This window comes from Hippocampus guttulatus, chromosome 11 (genome assembly GCF_054856545.1).
Source record: "Hippocampus guttulatus isolate MCC_2025c chromosome 11, RoL_Hgut_1.0, whole genome shotgun sequence".
Lineage (NCBI taxonomy): Eukaryota > Metazoa > Chordata > Actinopteri > Syngnathiformes > Syngnathidae > Hippocampus > Hippocampus guttulatus.
In genome coordinates, this window is record NC_141271.1 from 17,471,552 (window position 1) to 17,491,177 (window position 19,626).

Below are 19,626 nucleotides of genomic sequence, written 5' to 3' on the forward strand. Positions count from 1 at the left end.
CTTACTATACTATGTCGTGTTTTTCGGGCCAAAAACGCCTTACTATACTATGTCGTTTTTTTCGGCTCAAAAACGCCTTACTATATATACTATGTCGTTTTTTTCAGGCCAAAAACGCCTTACTATACTATGTCGTTTTTTTCGGCTCAAAAACGCCTTACTATACTTTGTCATTTTTTTCGGGCCAAAAACGCCTTACTATACTATGTCGGTTTCTTCGGCTCAAAAACGCCTTACTATACTATGTGGTTTTTTTCGGGCCAAAAACGCCTTACTATACTATGTCGTTTTTTTCGGGCCAAAAACGCCTTACTATACTATGTCGTCTTTTTCGGCTCAAAAACGCCTTACTATACTATGTCGTTTTTTTCGGGCCAAAAACGCCTTACTATACTATGTCGTTTTTTTCGGGCCAAAAACCCCTTACTATATGTCGTTTTTTTTCGGGCCAAAAACGCCTTACTATACTATGTCGTTTTTTTCGGCTCAAAAACGCCTTACTATATATACTATGTCGTTTTTTTCGGCTCAAAAACGCCTTACTATACTATGTCGTTTTTTTCAGGCCAAAAACGCCTTACTATTATACTATGTCTTTTTTTCGGGTCAAAAACGCCTTACTATACTCTGTCGTTTTTTTCGTGCCAAAAACGCCTTACTATACTATGTCGTTTTTTTCGGATCAAAAACGCCTTACTATACTATGTCGTTTTTTTTCGGCTCAAAAACGCCTTACTATACTGTCGTTTTTTTCGGCTCAAAAACGCCTTAATATACTATATCGTTTTTTTCGTCTCAAAAACGCCTTACTATACTATGTCGTTTTTTTCGGGCCAAAATCGCCTTACTATACTATGTCGTGTTTTTCGGGCCAAAAACGCCTTACTATACTATGTCGTTTTTTTTCGGCTCAAAAACGCCTTACTATAATACTATGTCGTTTTTTTCGGCTCAAAAACGCCTTACTATATATACTATGTCGTTTTTTTCAGGCCAAAAACGCCTTACTATACTATGTCGTTTTTTTCAGGCCAAAAACGCCTTACTATACTATGTCGTTTTTTTCGGCTCAAAAACGCCTTACTATACTTTGTCATTTTTTTCGGGCCAAAAACGCCTTACTATACTATGTCGGTTTCTTCGGCTCAAAAACGCCTTACTATACTATGTGGTTTTTTTCGGGCCAAAAACGCCTTACTATACTATGTCGTTTTTTTCGGGCCAAAAACGCCTTACTATACTATGTCGTCTTTTTCGGCTCAAAAACGCCTTACTATACTATATCGTTTTTTTCGGGCCAAAAACGCCTTACTATACTATGTCATTTTTTTCGGCTCAAAAACGCCTTACTATACTATGTCGTTTTTTTCGGGGCCAAAAACGCCTTACTATACTATGTCTTTTTTTTTTGGCTCAAAAACGCCTTGCTATACTGTCATTTTTTCGGGCCAAAAACGCCTCACTATACTATGTCGTGTTTTTCGGGCCAAAAACGCCTTACTAATAAGAAAATAATTGTCACAAAGAAAATAGTTGTCACAAAACGCTTTCTGACTTTCGGGTTGAGTGAACGCTGGCGCGTTTTGGCTGCCGCTGCTCAACCCGTATTGTTTTGTGTTTTTTTGTTATTGTAAAGTGTCCTTGGGTGTCTTGAAAGGCGCTTATAAATAAAATGTATTATTATTACTATACTATGTCGTTTTTTTCGGCTCAAAAACGCCTTACTATACCATGTCGTTTTTTTCGGCTCAAAAACGCCTTACTATACTATGTCGTTTTTTTCGGCTCAAAAACGCCATACTATACTATGTCGTTTTTTTCGGGCCAAAAACGCCTTACTATACTATGTCGATTTCTTCGGGCCAAAAACGCCTTTCTATACTATGTCGTGTTTTTCGGGCCAAAAACGCCTTACTATACTATGTCGGTTTTTTTTCGGCTCAAAAACGCCTTACTATACGATGTCGTTTTTTTCGGCTCAAAAACGCCTTACTATATACTATGTCGTTTTTTTCGGCTCAAAAACGCCTTACTATACTATGTCGTTTTTTTCGGCTCAAAAACGCCTTACTATATACTATGTCGTTTTTTTCGGGCCAAAAACGCCTTACTATTATACTATGTCGTTTTTTTCGGCTCAAAAACGCCTTACTATACTATGTCGTTTTTGTCGGGCCAAAAACGCCTTACTATACTATGTAGTTTTTTTCGGCTCAAAAACGCCTTACTATATATACTATGTCGTTTTTTTCGGGCCAAAAACGCCTTACTATACTATGTCGTTTTTTTCGGCTCAAAAACGCCTTACTATACTGTCGTTTTTTTCGGCTCAAAAACGCCTTACTATACTATGTTATTTTTCGGGCCAAAAACGCCTTACTATACTATGTCGTTTTTTTCGGCTCAAAAACGCCTTACTATACTATGTCGTTTTTTTCGGCTCAAAAACGCCTTACTATACTATGTCGTTTTTTTCAGGCCAAAAACGCCTTACTATACTGTTGTTTTTTTCGGGCCAAAAACGCCTTACTATACTATGTCGTTTTTTTCGGCTCAAAAACGCCTTACTATACTATGTCGTTTTTTTCGGGCCAAAAACGCCTTACTATACTATGTCGTTTTTTTCAGCTCAAAAACGCCTTACTATACTATGTCGTTTTTTTCGGGCCAAAAACGCCTTACTGTACTATGTCGTTTTTTTCGGGCCAAAAACGCCTTACTATATACTATGTCGTTTTTTTCGGCTCAAAAACGCCTTACTATACTATGTTGTTTTTTTCGGCTCAAAAACGCCTTACTATGCTATGTCGTTTTTTTCGGCTCAAAAACGGCTTACTATACTATGTTGTTTTTTTTGGCTCAAAAACGCCTTACTGTACTATGTCGTTTTTTCCGGCTCAAAAACGCCTTACTGTACTATGTCGTTTTTTTCGGGCCAAAAACGCCTTACTATACTATGTCGTTTTTTTCGGGCCAAAAGCGCCTTACTATACTATGTCGTTTTTTTCGGCTCAAAAACACCTTACTATACTATGTCGTTTTTTTCAGGCCAAAAACGCCTTACTATACTATGTCGTTTTTTTCGGGCCAAAAACGCTTTACTATGGGCCAAAAACGCCTTACTATACTATGTCGTTTTTTTCGGGCCAAAAACGCCTTACTATGTGGTTTTTTTCGGGCCAAAAGCGCCTTACTATACTATGTCGTTTTTTTCGGCTCAAAAACGCCTTACTATACTATGTGGTTTTTTTCAGGCCAAAAACGCCTTACTATACTATCTCGTTTTTTTCGGGCCAAAAACGCCTTACTATACTATGTCGTTTTTTTCGGCTCAAAAATGCCTTACTATACTATGTCGTTTTTTTCGGGCCAAAAACGCCTTACTATGGGCCAAAAACGCCTTACTATACTATGTCGTTTTTTTCGGCTCAAAAACGGCTTACTATACTATATAGTTTTTTTCGGCTCAAAAACGCCTATGTCGTTTTTTTCGGCTCAAAATGCCTTACTATACATGGTCGTTTTTTTTCGGCTTAAAACGTCTTTTTTTTCGGCTAAAAACGGCTTACTATACATGGTCGTATTTTTCGGCAAAAAACGCCTTACTATACATGGTGTTTTTTTTCAGCTAAAAACGCCTTACTATACATGGTCTTTTTTTTTCGGCTAAAAACGGCTTACTATACATGGTCGTTTTTTTCGGCTAAAAACGCCTTACTATACATGGTCGTATTTTACGTCTCAAAACGCCTTACTGTAGATGGTCGTTTTTTTTCGGCTAAAAATGCCTTACTATACATGGTCGTTTTTTTCGGCTAAAAACGGTTGTTGTTTTTTGGCAAAAAACGCCATACTATACATGGTCCTTTTTTTGGCAAAAAACACCTTACTCTACATGGTCGTTTTTTCCGACTAAAAACGCCTTACTGTACATTGTCGTTTTTTTCGGCTCAAAACGCCTTACAATACATGGTCGTTTTTTTCGGCTCAAAACGCCTTACTACACATGGTCGTTTTGTTCGGCTAAAAACGCCTTACTGTACATGGTCGGGTTTTTTTTCGGCTAAAAATGCCTTACTATACATGGTCATATTTTTCGGCAAAAAACGCCTTACTATACATGGTGGTTTCTTTCAGCTAAAAACGTCTTACTATACATGGTCGTTTTTTTTCGGCCAAAAACGCCTTACTATACATCGTCGTTTTTTTTGACTAAAAACGCCTTACTATACATGGTTGTTTTTTTTCGACTAAAAACGCCTTACTATACATGGTCGTTTTTTTTTCAGCTAAAAACGCCTTACTATACATGGTTCTTTTTTTCGGCTCAAAACGCCTTACAATACATGGTCGTTTTTTTCGGCTAAAAACGGTTGTTTTTTTTCGGCTCAAAACGCCTTACTATACATGGTCGTTTTGTTCGGCTAAAAACGCCTTACTGTACATGGTCGGGTTTTTTTTCGGCTAAAAATGCCTTACTATACATGGTCATATTTTTCGGCAAAAAACGCCTTACTATACATGGTGGTTTTTTTCAGCTAAAAACGCCTTACTATACATGGTCGTTTTTTTTCGGCCAAAAACGCCTTACTATACATGGTCGTTTTTTTTCGGAAAAAGCGCCTTACTACACATGGTCGTTTTTTTCGATGAAAAATGCCTTACTATATATACATGGTCGTTTTTTTGGGCTAAAAACGCCTTACTATACATGGTCGTGTTTTTGGGCTAAAAACGCCTTACTATACATGGTCGTGCTTTTCGGCTAAAAATGTTTTACTACACATGGTCGTATTTTTCGGCTAAAAACGCCTTACTATACATGGTCGTGTTTTTCGGCTAAAAACGCCTTACTATACATGGTCGTTTTTTTCGGCTAAAAACGCCTGACTATACATGGTCGTTTTTTGGGGGGGCTAAAAATGCCTTACTATACATGGTCGTGTTTTTCGGCTAAAAACGCCTTCCTATACATGGTCGTGTTTTTCGGCTAAAAACGTTTTACTACACATGGTCGTATTTTTCGGCTAAAAACGCCTTACTATACATGGTCGTGTTTTTCGGCTAAAAACGTCTTACTATACATGGTCGTTTTTTTTTTCGGAAAAAACGCCTTACTATACATTATCGTGTTTTTCGGCTAAAACGCCTTACTATACATGGTCGTTTTTTTCGGAAAAAACGGCTTACTATACATGGTCGTTTTTTTTCGACGAAAAACGCCTTACTATACATGGTCGTTTTTTGGGGGGCTAAAAACGCCTTACTATACATGGTCGTTTTTTCGGCTAAAAACGCCTTACTATACATAGTCGTGTTTTTCGGCTAAAAACGCCTTCCTATACATGGTCGTGTTTTTCGGCTAAAAACGTTTTACTACACATGGTCGTATTTTTCGGCTAAAAACGCCTTACTATACATGGTCGTGTTTTTCGGCTAAAAACGCCTTACTATACATGATCTTTATTTTTCGGAAAAAACGCCTTACTATATACATGGTCCTTTTTTTCGGCTCAAAATGCCTTACTATACATGGTCGTATTTTTCGGCTAAAAACGCCTTACTATACATGGTCATGTTTTTCGGCTAAAAACGTCTTACTATACATGGTCGTATTTTTCGGCTAAAAACGCCTTACTATACATGATCGTGTTTTTCGGCTAAAATGCCTTACTATACATGGTCGTTTTTTTCGGAAAAAACGCCTTACTATACATGGTCGTTTTTTTTCGACGAAAAACGCCTTACTATACATGGTCGTTTTTTGGGGGGCTAAAAACGCCTTACTATACATGGTCGTTTTTTCGGCTAAAAACGGTTGGGGTTTTTTCGGCTAAAAACGCCTTACTATACATGGTCGTTTTTTTCGGCTAAAAATGCCTTACTTCACATGGTCGTATTTTTCGGCAAAAAACGCCTTACTATACATGGTCGTGTTTTTCGGCTAAAAACGCCTTACTATACATGGTCGTTTTTTTCGACGAAAAACGCCTTACTATACATGGTCATTTTTTGGGGGGGCTAAAAACGCCTTACTATACATAGTCGTTTTTTCGGCTAAAAACGGTTGTTTTTTTCGGCTAAAAACGCCTTACTATACATGGTCGTGTTTTTCGGCTAAAAATGCCTTACTATACATGGTCGTTTTTTTCGACGAAAAACGCCTTACTATACATGGTCGTTTTTTTCGGCGTAAAATGCATTACTATACATGGTCGTGTTTTTCGGCTAAAAACGCCTTACTTCACATGGTCGTATTTTTCGGCTAAAAACGCCTTACTATACATGGTCGTGTTTTTCGGCTAAAAACGCCTTACTTCACATGGTCGTATTTTTCGGCTAAAAACGCCTTACTATACATGGTCGTGTTTTTCGGCTAAAAACGCCTTACTATACATGGTCGTTTTTTTCGGCGTAAAATGCATTACTATACATGGTCGTGTTTTTCGGCTAAAAACGGTTGGATTTCTTTCGGCTAAAAACCGCGTACTATACATGGTCGTTTTTTTCGGCTCAAAACGCCTTACTATACACGGTCGTTTTCTCAGTATTGTGACAGTCTGCCAACATGTGTTGCTCCACATTTGTGCTCAGATTTCCGTTGCTTAAACGGTTCCAACACTGCAACTACCAATGCTAATTGTTAGCATGTCAATGGTATTTGTATGTTAGTAATAAGCTAGCAGGGCCGATCTTCAAAAAGTTCTTGGTTGTTTTAGGACCAGTACGTTAAAGTAGTCCTCTCTTACCTGGGCTTTGTCTGTTTGGTTGAAAAACAAAACGTAATGGCAACCGAAAATGACTTACACCTGGAACAAAAATATAAATCACCAAACAAACCTTTTCCCCCCTCACTTTGCTTGTATAAATTATTTCCTGTGCTGCTGCTGCAAAACTGAGGGCGAGCAGACTGCTGCAGGAGCAGATAAACGTTTCACGGTCTGGTGTTCAGCAGGCAGCCCTCCAGAGACTCAAGGCGAAGAAGCATCATGCAAACTCCCACGTCATCTTCCTTTTATTTCACTGGCTTGAGCAAACCAATTAATTGAGGATTGTAGATCATTAATTTGATAGATTTGGCTTCCGATTACACTATAAAAAAAACCAACATGAAATGCTGCTCGGCAAAAACCGAAAATGATGCATCATGAAAAATTGACTCAATGGTTTAGTGATTACTTTACACGTTTTTAGACATAAACCAAATCAACTTCTTTTTTTTTGGTGAGTTTTACTGTGCTCGTGTAAGTACAAAAAGCAGTTGGGGACAGCAGGCTCGTAATGATCGCGGCGCTCAACCATAAAACAAAGTGTTGTCTGGAGGAGGGAGGATGGGAGAGGAGCCACACAGGCAACCAGTCCATCTAACGCTCCAGTGTCCAAAAATAAAACGCAGCCAGGCACAGCCACCAAATAGGCTCACCCAGGGAAAAAAGAATAAACTGTCTCATGCTCTTGCACGAGTAAGGACAGAAGGGGGCGCTGTCTTAAAGCAGAAGAGCAGAATTTCTTTTCTCTGCAATTTGGCCTAAACTCCATGGAAATAAACTCACTTTGCTTGTATTTGTTTACAGAACGTACTTGGACATCTGAAAAAAAATGTCGAATGTGTTTACAACGGGGTCAGCGATTTCATTTAGCATATTTGAGATGATTTCAAAAAAAGATTTTGCTAGTAAGCTAGCTAGAGTCTAGTCCGTCCTAGCTAGCTGGACAGTTAGTAAATTTTGTGTTGTAAGTTTTGTAGCTGCTAACCCTTATTATGACAAAAGAACCAAACGCACTTTTAACGAATGGCAAATATGGAATGCAAATGTGATCATCACAACACTGGTCAACAATTTTACTACATTTTTAATGAAAGATGCAAGTGAACTTTTCTAGGTGATATTTGTATGCCGTGATTCCGAATCTGCCCTTGGTTTTTCTCTAGCACATCAAGTTTTCATAATTAGAATATCATATTTAATATCATAATATATTTAGTCATATTGATGAATAGAGGGTTAGGATTAGCAACAGGTCTTTTTTTTTTAATGAAACGTCACAGCTTTCATTTACTACAAACGGTAAAACCGGTATTGCGCAAATTTTTACCGGTCAAACTTAAAAACCAAAAACAAAATATCTTAAGTAACCTGATGTGCTGGGAAAAAAAGTTAAGACATTTTTTAAATTGGCGTCAAATCTACGTGTAAGGCCGCATAAAACCATCTCTGATTCAAATTTTCTGTTGACCAGTGTAATCATCACATCAATCCCAATAACCATCATATTATTCCTAACTAATAACTTCAGTGTTGTAAGATGAAAAATACGTCCCCATAGATGCTTGACAGGTCACATCTTTATTAGAACTGTGGTTACAACAGTAATACTCTGGAAATGAGACGTTAAAGTGCCGACACTGACATTTCATCTGATCCCGGAATGTTATTTGGTTCTTATTACAACAGCAAACAATGTACACGCTAAATTCTTCAGGATAAATACTGCTTAAGGTCTCCACAGAAAAGAGTGACTTTGGCCAGCATGTTGCGCAATGTGGTTGCCACTCGGACAAATCAACAATCGTTGTCGCTAGCATTGTAGCATTGTGCTTTTCTCCCCCCCCCAAAAAAAAAACGGCTTTGCACAGTTAAGCACAACACGTATTGCACAGTTAAAATATTCTATAAATGTGATTTTATCTGTCAGGGCAATAAACACGTCCGTTAATGGAACTCAACCCATCTTTGGTTCACTAAAGCACATAAAAGACTCATGAAAAGCCAAAACATTGAGCTATAAAAAAAGAGAAATAACGCGATTACATCTTCGACAGAGTACGGTTGATTTACATTTAATGTTTGGTCACCGTAAAACGTATATTTTGTAACAGTACTATATCCAATACAATATCTAAAAAGACCGCCATAATAAGTACAATACATGTTACATTGACTCCGCCATACTGTTTATACTTAAATCACCACCAAGGGAATGATTGATTTGAGCATGACATAAACAACATGGTCCATCAACACACAGGTACGTATTTGCTGTGCAATGCATAACTTACACGTCAATGCTAGAAGGTTGTGCTCTTTTTTTTTTTTACCTTCGTTCAGTCTTCTAAACTATTCTGCATAGAATACATGACAAATTGGTGGTCACTCATCAGTCGCTAAGCGCAAATGCTTCACACTTTCAATCGAAATCGCAGGCCATAACATTACGTACACCATGTCATGAGAACCGGCCCCCAAACTTTTTGTTGACCTTTTTGATGCAGGGAGTGCTTGTCTGGGGAGCTCATCAGATTGTGCGGGCGTACCTAATGATGTGACCTCCGGTGTATATGAAGTTGTACATTTCGCGGTGCGCACGGGTCTCTTATAAATCCCGCCCGAGTCGTTCGATTTCCTCCACCAGGAAGTCGATATCGGAACCCGTCGCAGCCGCGTTGGAGATGACCATGCGGAAGAAGTTGACCCTCTCCCCTTGAGGCTGGTAGCCCACCATCGTGGTGCCGGACTCCATCATCATGGCCTTGATCTTTGGGGCCACCTTTAGGAGGAAATCACACCCAAATGTTATAAAATGTAGTGCAACCTACAAAGCCGATCACAAATGCATCTTGGGAATCATTCGACGTAAATCTCGCAAATGAATGTGCTGAGTGAATTTTCAAGCAGTGGTTACCTTGTGCAACCTCTCTTGTCTCTCTTTACCAGCTGGCATGCCGCGCAGGCTCGGCGGAAGGTACCAGAAGCAGACGTTGGTGTGCTGCGGCTGATAAGAGAAAGGACCATTTATAATAAAAGCTGATATGCGCTCACAGGGAACGCGACATGAGGTACCCTGGAACAGAAACTCACAGTTTTGCTACAGGGGGAGGGGCAAAATGTTATGATGCAGGGTAAGTAAACTGTTTACAATATTATCAATGTACACAATTTGAAAACAACAACACAACTTGTATTTTTGGGGCCCTAAAACAGTAATTCAGTTTTTAATTAATTGAAACAACTTGCAAATATGAATTATTGCCCTTCATGGCAACAATATTAACTCATTCACTCCCAAAGACGTTTTTAAACGTCTTTTCAGACTTGGTCCAGAATTGGTTGGTACTGAATGAGTTAATGAGCACATCATCGTGAGAAAATAATTTTGCTGTATTGTTTTGACTTCTATCTTTCACTTGCGCGACATTACAAGGGACAATTAGCTCTGTGAACGCTTCTTTCTTTTTGGGGGGGGGGAATGCGGGAAAGCCAATTTTCGCACCAGCACAACACTTAAAGTATTGTCACTAATGATTTCCGTGTGAGGGAAAAAAAAAAGTGCGTAGTGACTTTTGGGACACCCCGTACTCTCATTAATGTTGTAGTTAAAGGAATCAAGTATCCAAGTACAACTTTGTCAAATGTGCTGTATACAGCACAGATGAAATTTCTTCCCTCTCACAACATACAACAAGAGGAGCCGCTGCGGGTGCCCGCACCGCCATCGAAAGAAAAGTTAACATAAAATGACAAAATAATACAAGACTCTGAATGATCTCACCTCTGTGTCGAAAACCATCTCGAAGCCTTCTCTGCCTTTGATTTTGTCATAAAGGTATGACGACAGTTCCAGACACTTGTCGATATGTTGTTCGAATCCCACCGTTCCCTTTTAAAGGTCAGAAAAAAAAAAAAAGTAGATGAGTGTCTTTCACATGACGGACACCAGAAGCTCTCCCGGATTCTTCTGAAACGGAGCTGCAACACGCTGACCGTGTGCTCACTTCCACGCCACGCGGTAAGCAAGCGGGTTACCTTTGCCTTCCACATGAGCCAGAACTTGAAAATATCAACATGGCGACCGCACTGAATGGCCTTGTCCCCGGTGTCGTACGCCACGTCGTACTGCTTGTCCGGCTGGAAGAGGTAGCCGGCGCACATGGAGTTGCAGCCTTGTAATAAGCCCTGCAAGCGCCGAGAGTGACAATTAAGCCTCCTCAAAAGGTACAAAAAGTCTGGGAATGTGCAAGACAAGCCGGCGCAAAACAGAAATCTGACCTTTTCTCTGACCAGTATGGCGGAACACTGCAGTGGCACTCCCATCATCTTATGGGGGTTCCACGTGACCGAGTTGGCTCTGCACACATCATAGACCCAACAGCTAAAGACTCCCGCTCGGTTTTCCCCGTTTTCCCCCAATCAATCGTGGCTAAACCTTGCGATGCACGCGAGAGGGCAAATTTCATGCGGGGTTGTTTACGAACCCTGCCGGATGTTTGCGGTTGGGTGCCGCTTAATCTCAGGTGAATTTTGTTGGATTTTCTTCGAACAACAAGGCGCTCTGATCGCAAGGGAACCCGTGGCAGGAAGTAAGAAAGTGCAAATACTTGATGATGTGGCGTTTCTTTACGCTGCAAAAATAAGAGGTTTTAGTTCACAAACCGGCCAGTGCCGGACGGATTTTACGGCAGATAATGTCAGCCAATCATGAGCCAATGCGGGATGATGTCATCAGAAACTCGTCAGAGCCCGGCGTTTCTTTTTAAGTCACTCGAAAGTGACCGTAAAATATGATAATTGTGTGAAAAGTCCGCGAAAGGCGATGTCATGAAACTGATCGTTCAACGAGGTTGGTGTTACTGTTTCAATGATTTTTGCCAACGTTGGTCGCGATCAGGTGGCTGGAAAATCTTTGACACTTTTCTCTGAGTTGTCTGCTCTTGGGACAAAATTACCTCTTTGAAAGACTTTTTCAGTAAAAGCAACATTTGTTCCTAACTAACTCCCTTTAATTTGCTTCATTTATATTTACGTAGAATACCGAATGAAAAGTACGAGCCTTACCCTGGAACCAGAAATTTTACAAACTTCATCCATTTCATTTCACGCAATATGTCGCAGTCGAGCCAATTACGGCTGAGGGGGCCTTACTCAATGTCTGCTTTTTTAATTTTTTTATTTTTTGCCTTAAGTATCGGCGACTGGTATCGGCAGCCTTAATGAGGACCCGATAACTTAAAATAAGTCCGCTATTGACTCGATACCTGCTATCTGTCATCGCCCATCTCCAGTGTTGTAAAAATTGGATATAATGTAATCGGATCAGCACTTTGGTCGTGACATGTTTGATTTGCACAATTTCTTTTTCTACAACATCTTTGAAATAGTACATTAAATCATTTTTTTGGGGGGGGGGGGGCGACAAGACTTTCAGTCCTAAATTTTGTATCGTGCTCCCTCTCCCAGTGAATTGTTATACCGCACCTCTCGACTCCATTCAGCTTGTGTCTGTGCTTCCTCGACATGAGCAAACCTCCTCCCCATGCACCCTGCACACATTTGTTGTTGTTGTTTTTTTTCCAGGAGTGAGAACACATACATTCAAATATTAATTTCACACTTATATGACGGAACAATCCCTTACGTCCACATGAAGCCACATGTTGTATTTTTCACAGATGTCAGCGATTTCGTTGATCGGATCGAAGGCCCCGTAGACGGTGGTGCCGGCCGTGGCATTCACATACATGGGGACGAAGCCCTGGAAGGGAACCGCACGTCGGTAATGATGTTCCTTCCCTGACATCAGAGAGGCGGGATGGAGCATTTGGCTAATAATGCACTCCTGCTCTCTGCAGATACGCCCCCCCCCCCCCCGCCGCCCCCTCCCCTCCAGCCCTCACATCACTTTGCCTTGAAGAATGACTTGCAGCACTTTTCTCCGCAGGAGCCTCACATGTGAGCGGACAGAAGCGTTATTAATATAACCTCGCTTGCCCTGGAAAACTGTGCAGCACACTGTGGACGAATGCCTCATTGTACACTTGAAGCAAAATACAGTGAACGGAGCAATTTTGAATTTGATCAAACTATTCTGGGAGTAGATGTCGAACTGAACTGAGGAGGTCCAACTGCTGTCATCTATCTACAGAATTACACCAACAAGTATGCTTTGCTTTTTTTATATTGCTGCTACAATCACAGATGGATACCAATGACGGCGCGTAGGAAAAAAATCTGATCATATCCATCGGGGAAAATTTGCAAATGAGTAATGCCGAATACATCCATTGAAGATTTTAAGACGATATGCCTGTGAGGATTGTTATATACTCTGTCGACGTGTTTTGCGCCACCGTTTGTGTTCAAATACCAGTTGCTTAAACGGTTAGAACGCAGTACCACCGCTGCGATTCGTTAGCCCGTCAATGGTGCTTTAAATTGTTTGTTAGCATTAAGCTAAGCGGACTTGTGTTTGTTTCGTTGAGTCGATGCTGTTTTTTCTCTGCATTTTTTTTTCTCAAGAGCATGTTGGAAGATGAGTTTGAAATGATACTAAAGTGTTTTGGGCATCATAGTTTGGTGTCTATTTACTGCGTATGCTCTTAACATCGACAACATTTTTCTATTTTTTGTTTTTTACTATCCCTATTTACTGTAATTCCATTTCCATAATCTCCTATCTCCTAACTTTTTTTTTTTTTTGTCTTCACCTTTTGCTTGGCTTCGATTACTTTGGCTTCCAAATCAGCAGGAATGACTCTTCCTCTGGAAAAGAAAATTCACTCGTCAACAATCGTTAAGATAGCTCAGAAAATCACAAACTATTTGAACACCAATGTCTGACTTCCAATATCCATCTCAATACAAGAAAAAAAAATCGCAACCTCTCATCTGTGCTGAGCAGAATCAAGTTCTCAGTCCCAAAGCCCAATGCTGCACTGGCCTTTTTGATTGAGTAGTGGCTCTGCCAGAAGAAAGTCTCAATCAGCATTTCATGCGCAAAAACACGACAGGAAAAAAAAAGTCTTTCCCGGCCGGCAGTGTTGAACGAACATGCTCAGAGGTGAAGAGGACCAGTCGAGGTGCAGCTGCCATGCCTTTGCTTTTCACCTCAGGGAAGAACTTGTAACGTGCAATCATCACACCGTACATGTTGGAGATGGCTCCTCCTGCAGGAAACCAGATGGGCTCTCTCAGCGGCCATCGCTACACGACGGCGCACGTGGCTGACAACAGCGCGTCCAATCAAGTGTGACACGAGCGCATTGGCTCACTCATCAGAGTTGGCGCTGCGCTCTTACCTGGAGAAAATATTCCATCCCCCTCCCCCTCGGGCCAGCCGATGAATTCTCGCATCTTTTTCAGTGTCAGCTGCTCCATCAGGACGAAGACGGGCGCGATCTCATAGGTGAACCTGTGACGGAGAAAATGGGGGTGGACTTAATTTTAATTTAAGACTTAATTTATTTATTTTTTTAACCCTTGCAGGGACAACGGTTACTGCAGTGGACAGCTTATCATGTTATCAGCTTACAGGTTATCATTATTGGTGCTCCCCGTGCCTGCATGGGTTTTCTCTGGGTACTCCGGTTTCCTCCCACATTCCCAAAACGTGCGTGGCAGGTCAATGGAACATTCGAAATTATCCCTTGGTGTGATTGTGAGCACAAATTGTTTGCCAGTGTGCCTGGACATTCTATTTCCTAATGTTATGACTGTCAGTTTTTTTTTATACAGTACAATAAGTGCTGTTTTTGTTATTCGGAAACATGTTACAATTTTTGAGGCTGTTGTGGTGAACGGCTGAAACGGATTCTTGACGTTTCCATTCATTTCAATGGAAAATGTTGATTTCATATCCAATTCTATTCGGAAAAGGCTTACATGTTGGTGTTGGCCGTCGAGGTGAGCCACTCTCCTGCCAAGCCGACAATGTCTAACCCAGTGGAGAGCTGGTTGAAGAACCTGGGATGACCTGCACATTGACCAATCCAAAAACACCATCAAAGTAAATACCGCTCGAACAACTGAGCTCCTTGGGGCCTCTTTGTCCCCCCCCCCCCCTCCACCCCCTCACCTGTCCTCACACCATACTTTAGAGTATCCCGACAGTCCACCAGGATCTGCTCCAGGGACTCGGGCTGGTCCGAGAGCTCCAGGTTGAAGCCTTCCATGCCCTCCAACAGCTGGTGCGGGTGGTGGAAGTCCAGGACCTTGGTGGACCTGTCAAAGGTTTTCCGGATGTAGTTGGTGAGGATTTCCACCACCTCCAGCAAGAACTGCATGGTGGGCTCTTCTCCATTTTTGGCAGGTAACAGCTCTGCAAAAGAACTCAACTGTTGTCTCCATAATAGAACGTACTAAATACGAAGATGGGAGATTCGGTTTTATTCCTGCAACTTTTAATATCATAAAAATAAAAAGTGTGCACACCCCTGTTAAATGTCAGGTTCTTGTGATATAGAAAAAGAGACCCAGATAAATCATTTTAAAATGTACTACACCATGAATGTGACCTTTTTGAGATAGGAAATTAAAAATAAAAACAATGTGGTTGCATAAGTGTGCACACCCTCATCACTAGAATGAACCGATCCCGGTCAAGCTCATGTTAATTGAGGGCTAAGACCTTCCGATAAAGCTTTTCCTGACACTTTCTTATGGGTAAAAGGTTTAACCTTGGTTTTACCACAATATTTTCAGAACAGAAGCAAATCTAGGAATGGTGACTATTTTTTACCATGGCAACATGACACATCTTTGTACTTCCAAGTTAAATACAACTGAAGTGTAATTGGGCAGTGATTCTTTCCCATGCCACTAGAGGGAGCCTGAGTCCCACTGGTGATACCTACACACTTCTTTAAAAAAAAATCCCTGTAATAGACACTTAATGTGTTCACATCAAAAGTCAAGAAGTCCATAACTTTCTTTCAAGAAATGTGCATGATGCTCAAATTCAAATATATTTCTCCACCAAAAATAAGATTGGTCTGTTCACTATTGTTTACAGAACGTTACGTACACTTGCAGAATTTAATAAGATCACCTCCCCCTCCAAAAAAAAAAAGGCTTTACGAAGATACTTTTTGAATTCATCTGACATTTCCGTGGTGTAGAACTGCATTGCATTAAGCGTTTGTAAAAGTTTGCCCATCTCATGACAGCAGTCAAGTTTGGCACGAACGCAAGCAACACCCATCATAAAAAACACATTGCTTTCGAAATATCTTCCTGGAAGTGTCAATCAAAAGTACATTATCATACCCACACAGGGCGATTTCACGGCATCAGCTCGTGCAAGATAATTTGGCCTGCCAGTGTATTTTAGGAAGGCCAGTGTTGAAATGTACCAAAGTAGAAATACTTAGTACGTGATCTTAAATGGAAAACAATGATCAACATTTTTTCCCATTTTCTGACTTTTTATTAAACCAGTAACCAAATCCTAATTCCTTTTTCGGCGCCGTCAATTTTAAAGAATGTCTTATTTTTTAATAGAGGGGGAAAAAAAGTCATTTGTAATCCCATTCCTTGATTCATCGGCAAAATAGTTGACAGATTAATTGATCATGAAAATAAGTGCTATTTACAACCCTATTGGATGCTATTTTGTGTGCATTTTTCCCCGTCATGGCAAGTTATCGAAATGGGTTCTGTATAGAACCGACAGTAAAAAAAAAAATAATAATAATCCCTTTTCGTTTTATATTTAAGGCTGCAGGTGTCCCTACCTCTGGCAAACAGGTTGGAGAAGTCCGTCTCCGTGCGCGTGAAGCGCGCGCCCCCGCCGCCGTTGTCGCCCGCGAGCATGAGGCTCCTGGCCGCGCGCTCCTTGAACGAGCCGGCGAACCTGCTCCGGTCCTCCACGCTGTTGTTCTTCTGCAGGAAACCTAACACAGTCCGCAGCATGTTTACATGATGGAAAATACTCCAATTTGGTGCTTTTCAACTCGTGTCCTCCTCTCGGGGCCCTTTTCGATGAGGAGGGCCCCTTATTGTGGGCCGGGAGAGGAGGAGGGGAGGGGGCACGATGACGTCAGCAGCTTATAAACAAACCGCTGCCGTCAATTCGTAGTCAAGCTTCGCATTTGAGTCTTCAACGCAGCAGATCCCAGATCGCCCACCAAAAGCTGTTCATAAATCAAAGAATTACAATCTGAATAGCGCGCGCAGTTCCTTTGGAGATTTTGTTTGGTGCAAATCTATTGATGGTCCTTTTTTTTTTTTTTTTTTTTTAATGTGGTCTTTTATGATGCAGATGAAGACCGCCGGCTAATTAAACGGTCGTGATGAAAGCAGCGGAACGTGTCGGTCAAAAAGTGTTCCAGCCCACCGGTGCGTGGCAGTCACTATTATGGGATGTGTCAGCTCGCATCGGGGGGGCTGAAATTGACTCTCGGGGAGTACATCGTAAAATCCATCGCTAATTCCTTCCTTTTATTTCATCAGCTTGCACTCAACAGCGATATAGAACTTAATCGATCATTTGGTGCGCATTCTGATGTAAGCCCCCCCCCCCAAAAAAAAGTATAGAATTCATTTTTGCAGGCTTACCACAAATCTTCATTCCTAATTTTTTTGTACATCCATGAGCAACTCCGCACCAAGCGTCGTAGCCTAAATGCAGAGAAAATAGTCAGCGCAATAAATTGACAGAGCAAATATGGCATTTTATCAACATGCAAAAAATGGCGATAACAAGTCAGGATAAACGGACACATCTTGGGTGATTTCAGCCGTTCGATGGTTCCCCGTGGGCCCTTCACACTTAACCCCTCCATGACCTAATTTAACTTGAAATTAATTATCTCTCAGCTTTAAAATGGCATCGAGTAAAAAAAAAAAAAAGGTGCAAGACAACACCGGTGCCTTATCGCGGACTCGCAGCCACCGGAGAGAAGGGGAGGGGCCATCAAATGGTAACCCCCCCCTCCCCTAAAAAAAAAGAAAAAAAAAGAGCAATTTCGTAGTGGAGGTGGTTGGGTGCGAACAACAGCGAATTCACATTTTAACCCTCTGCTTCGGATCATTACACAAATCAGTGGCCTGTGCTCAGCGGTTTGGACCAGGGTGTCGCAATTATAATAAATTCTATATGAAACATTTAAAATACACATCCACCCCATAATTATTATTTTTTAAATGTAGCCCAAAAAAACCCACAAACACACACAGTTCGTTTTTTTTGTTGTTGTTTAATGGCAGGAACACGCATGCTATTCACTAGTCTTGTTTTGTTCTTGGAAATATTTCCTCGGGCTGCAAATGTTCAAGTGTTCCATTAAGGCCAATTTAATATGGCTCAATTAATTGCCACTTTAGGGTCTCTTTCCATGCATGCATCCATGCGGCCGCTTGCCACACGGGCAGACGGAACAACAACAAAACAGCAATAATAATAATAATACGACTAATAATAATAATGTCCAGCGGGTCCGTAATGCAGCAAAGAAACCCATTTCGCCACCTCCCTCTCCACCCAGCCCCCCCCAATGGAAATGATGAATGACCCACGAAATCGGCCTCAGTAACACGCGTGAAATCGCCTTTTATCTGCCGTGCACCTACTTGAGCCCGCTGGCCGTAAATTTGTCGCGTTGGGATCCGGATCGCCATCGGAAGAGGAGGACGGTGCAGACGCCATCAATCCAGAGCAGACTCCGAGCCAAAGTCCTCAGCTTCTCCACCCCCCCCCCCCCCCACTCCCCAAAAACCAAAAGAAGAAAAAAAACCCAACAACAAAAAAATATATATCCACGTTTTCTTTCTCGCTTAAAAAAAAAAAGTCTTTTTTTTTGATGGGGCGGCTATCCAAAAAGAGAGGAACGATTCACTGGTCGGGAGAGAAGAAAATCCACGTGTTGTTTTGATTCAACTATATGATAAAACAAATGATTTTTCAAATTACACCACTCGTTGGTGTTGCATTGTGTGCGTACAAAAAAAAAATCCCGCAGACGTTTTATAATCTAGTGTTTGATTAAAACGCAACTGGGCCAATATTCTATTAACAAAGCCAACGTGCATCCTTCATGTTTCAAATAAAAAAATAATAACACACCGTTTCAATTATTGATCGAGCAAACTGGGCACAAACCGTATCCGATCCATTTTTAAAGGGAGTTCGATGCCCCCCCACCTGTTACAGCACGTGCACAAATAATTTCCTCGAGTTGGCGTGCGCACGCACTCACCGTTGATGTGACGACGAGGCGCAGTCCAAAGTCGACTTGAGCTCCTCCACTCGTGCGATGCCACGCAAGGTGACCTTGTCCGGGCTGGAGTTGACATTTAAGCCCACGAATGACGAGTCATTCCAACCTTGGTCGGGAGTTTGTCTTACCTTCGCGTCCTTGCTCTGCGTGGGTCTCTCTCTCTCTCTCTTCTTCTGAGCTCAGTGAGACTTTCTCCCTTTTTTTTCTTTTGGAGAGGGGCAATTGATGCTCTCCTCCGAGTCCCCGTCACGGACCTCAAGTTTGATGCTGGTGGAGCAACACATGTGAAAAGAGAGGGGGGGGGGGAGGATGGTGTGTGTGAGTTGAGTGAGGAGGAGCATTTAAAGAAGAAAAAGAAAATGACATATAGCCACAATCTATCCTTCAATCGCTTACTATTTCGTACCCCCCCCCCCTCACCCCCACCTCCCCCAATACTATCAAAAGCCTTTAGTATTCCAGAAACGATCACGCGCTTTTTTTTGTTTCAGATGACGTCATCGTTGCTTATCGGATTTGGGACGTGCTTGTTCCCACTTTAAAGTCATTCCAGAGACATTGTCGAGTGTCCCTATTAAAGTGTCCGCTAGATGGCAGTAAGCAACCAAATATCAACCAGCGCGCCACCAACCCTT

The 19,626-nt window shown here is 41.4% G+C and overlaps 1 protein-coding gene across 3 annotated transcripts; it reads right to left on the bottom strand.

The window, feature by feature from the left end:
- Nucleotides 1-8,327: 8,327 nt before the first annotated feature.
- On the bottom strand, nucleotides 8,328-19,251 carry LOC147198415 (glutamate decarboxylase 1-like). Of its 3 annotated transcripts, XM_086123237.1 has the most exons (17): nucleotides 19,120-19,251; nucleotides 18,971-19,054; nucleotides 17,331-17,393; nucleotides 16,508-16,666; nucleotides 14,851-15,093; nucleotides 14,658-14,748; nucleotides 14,075-14,187; nucleotides 13,827-13,942; nucleotides 13,658-13,737; nucleotides 13,484-13,538; nucleotides 12,415-12,531; nucleotides 12,255-12,319; nucleotides 11,049-11,127; nucleotides 10,806-10,955; nucleotides 10,552-10,659; nucleotides 9,685-9,774; nucleotides 8,328-9,549 (listed from the first exon to the last, which is right to left on the bottom strand). In XM_086123237.1, the coding sequence occupies exons 3-17, from the start codon at nucleotides 17,341-17,343 to the stop codon at nucleotides 9,376-9,378; spliced, it is 1,653 nt and encodes a 550-aa protein (XP_085979363.1). In that variant the 5' UTR covers nucleotides 17,344-17,393; nucleotides 18,971-19,054; nucleotides 19,120-19,251; the 3' UTR covers nucleotides 8,328-9,375. The 3 variants fall into 3 exon arrangements, with proteins under 3 accessions (XP_085979363.1, XP_085979360.1, XP_085979361.1); XM_086123234.1 differs by lacking the exon at nucleotides 19,120-19,251 and having other exon boundaries at nucleotides 18,971-19,095; XM_086123235.1 differs by lacking the exons at nucleotides 18,971-19,054; nucleotides 19,120-19,251 and adding an exon at nucleotides 18,345-18,480.
- Nucleotides 19,252-19,626: the final 375 nt, after the last annotated feature.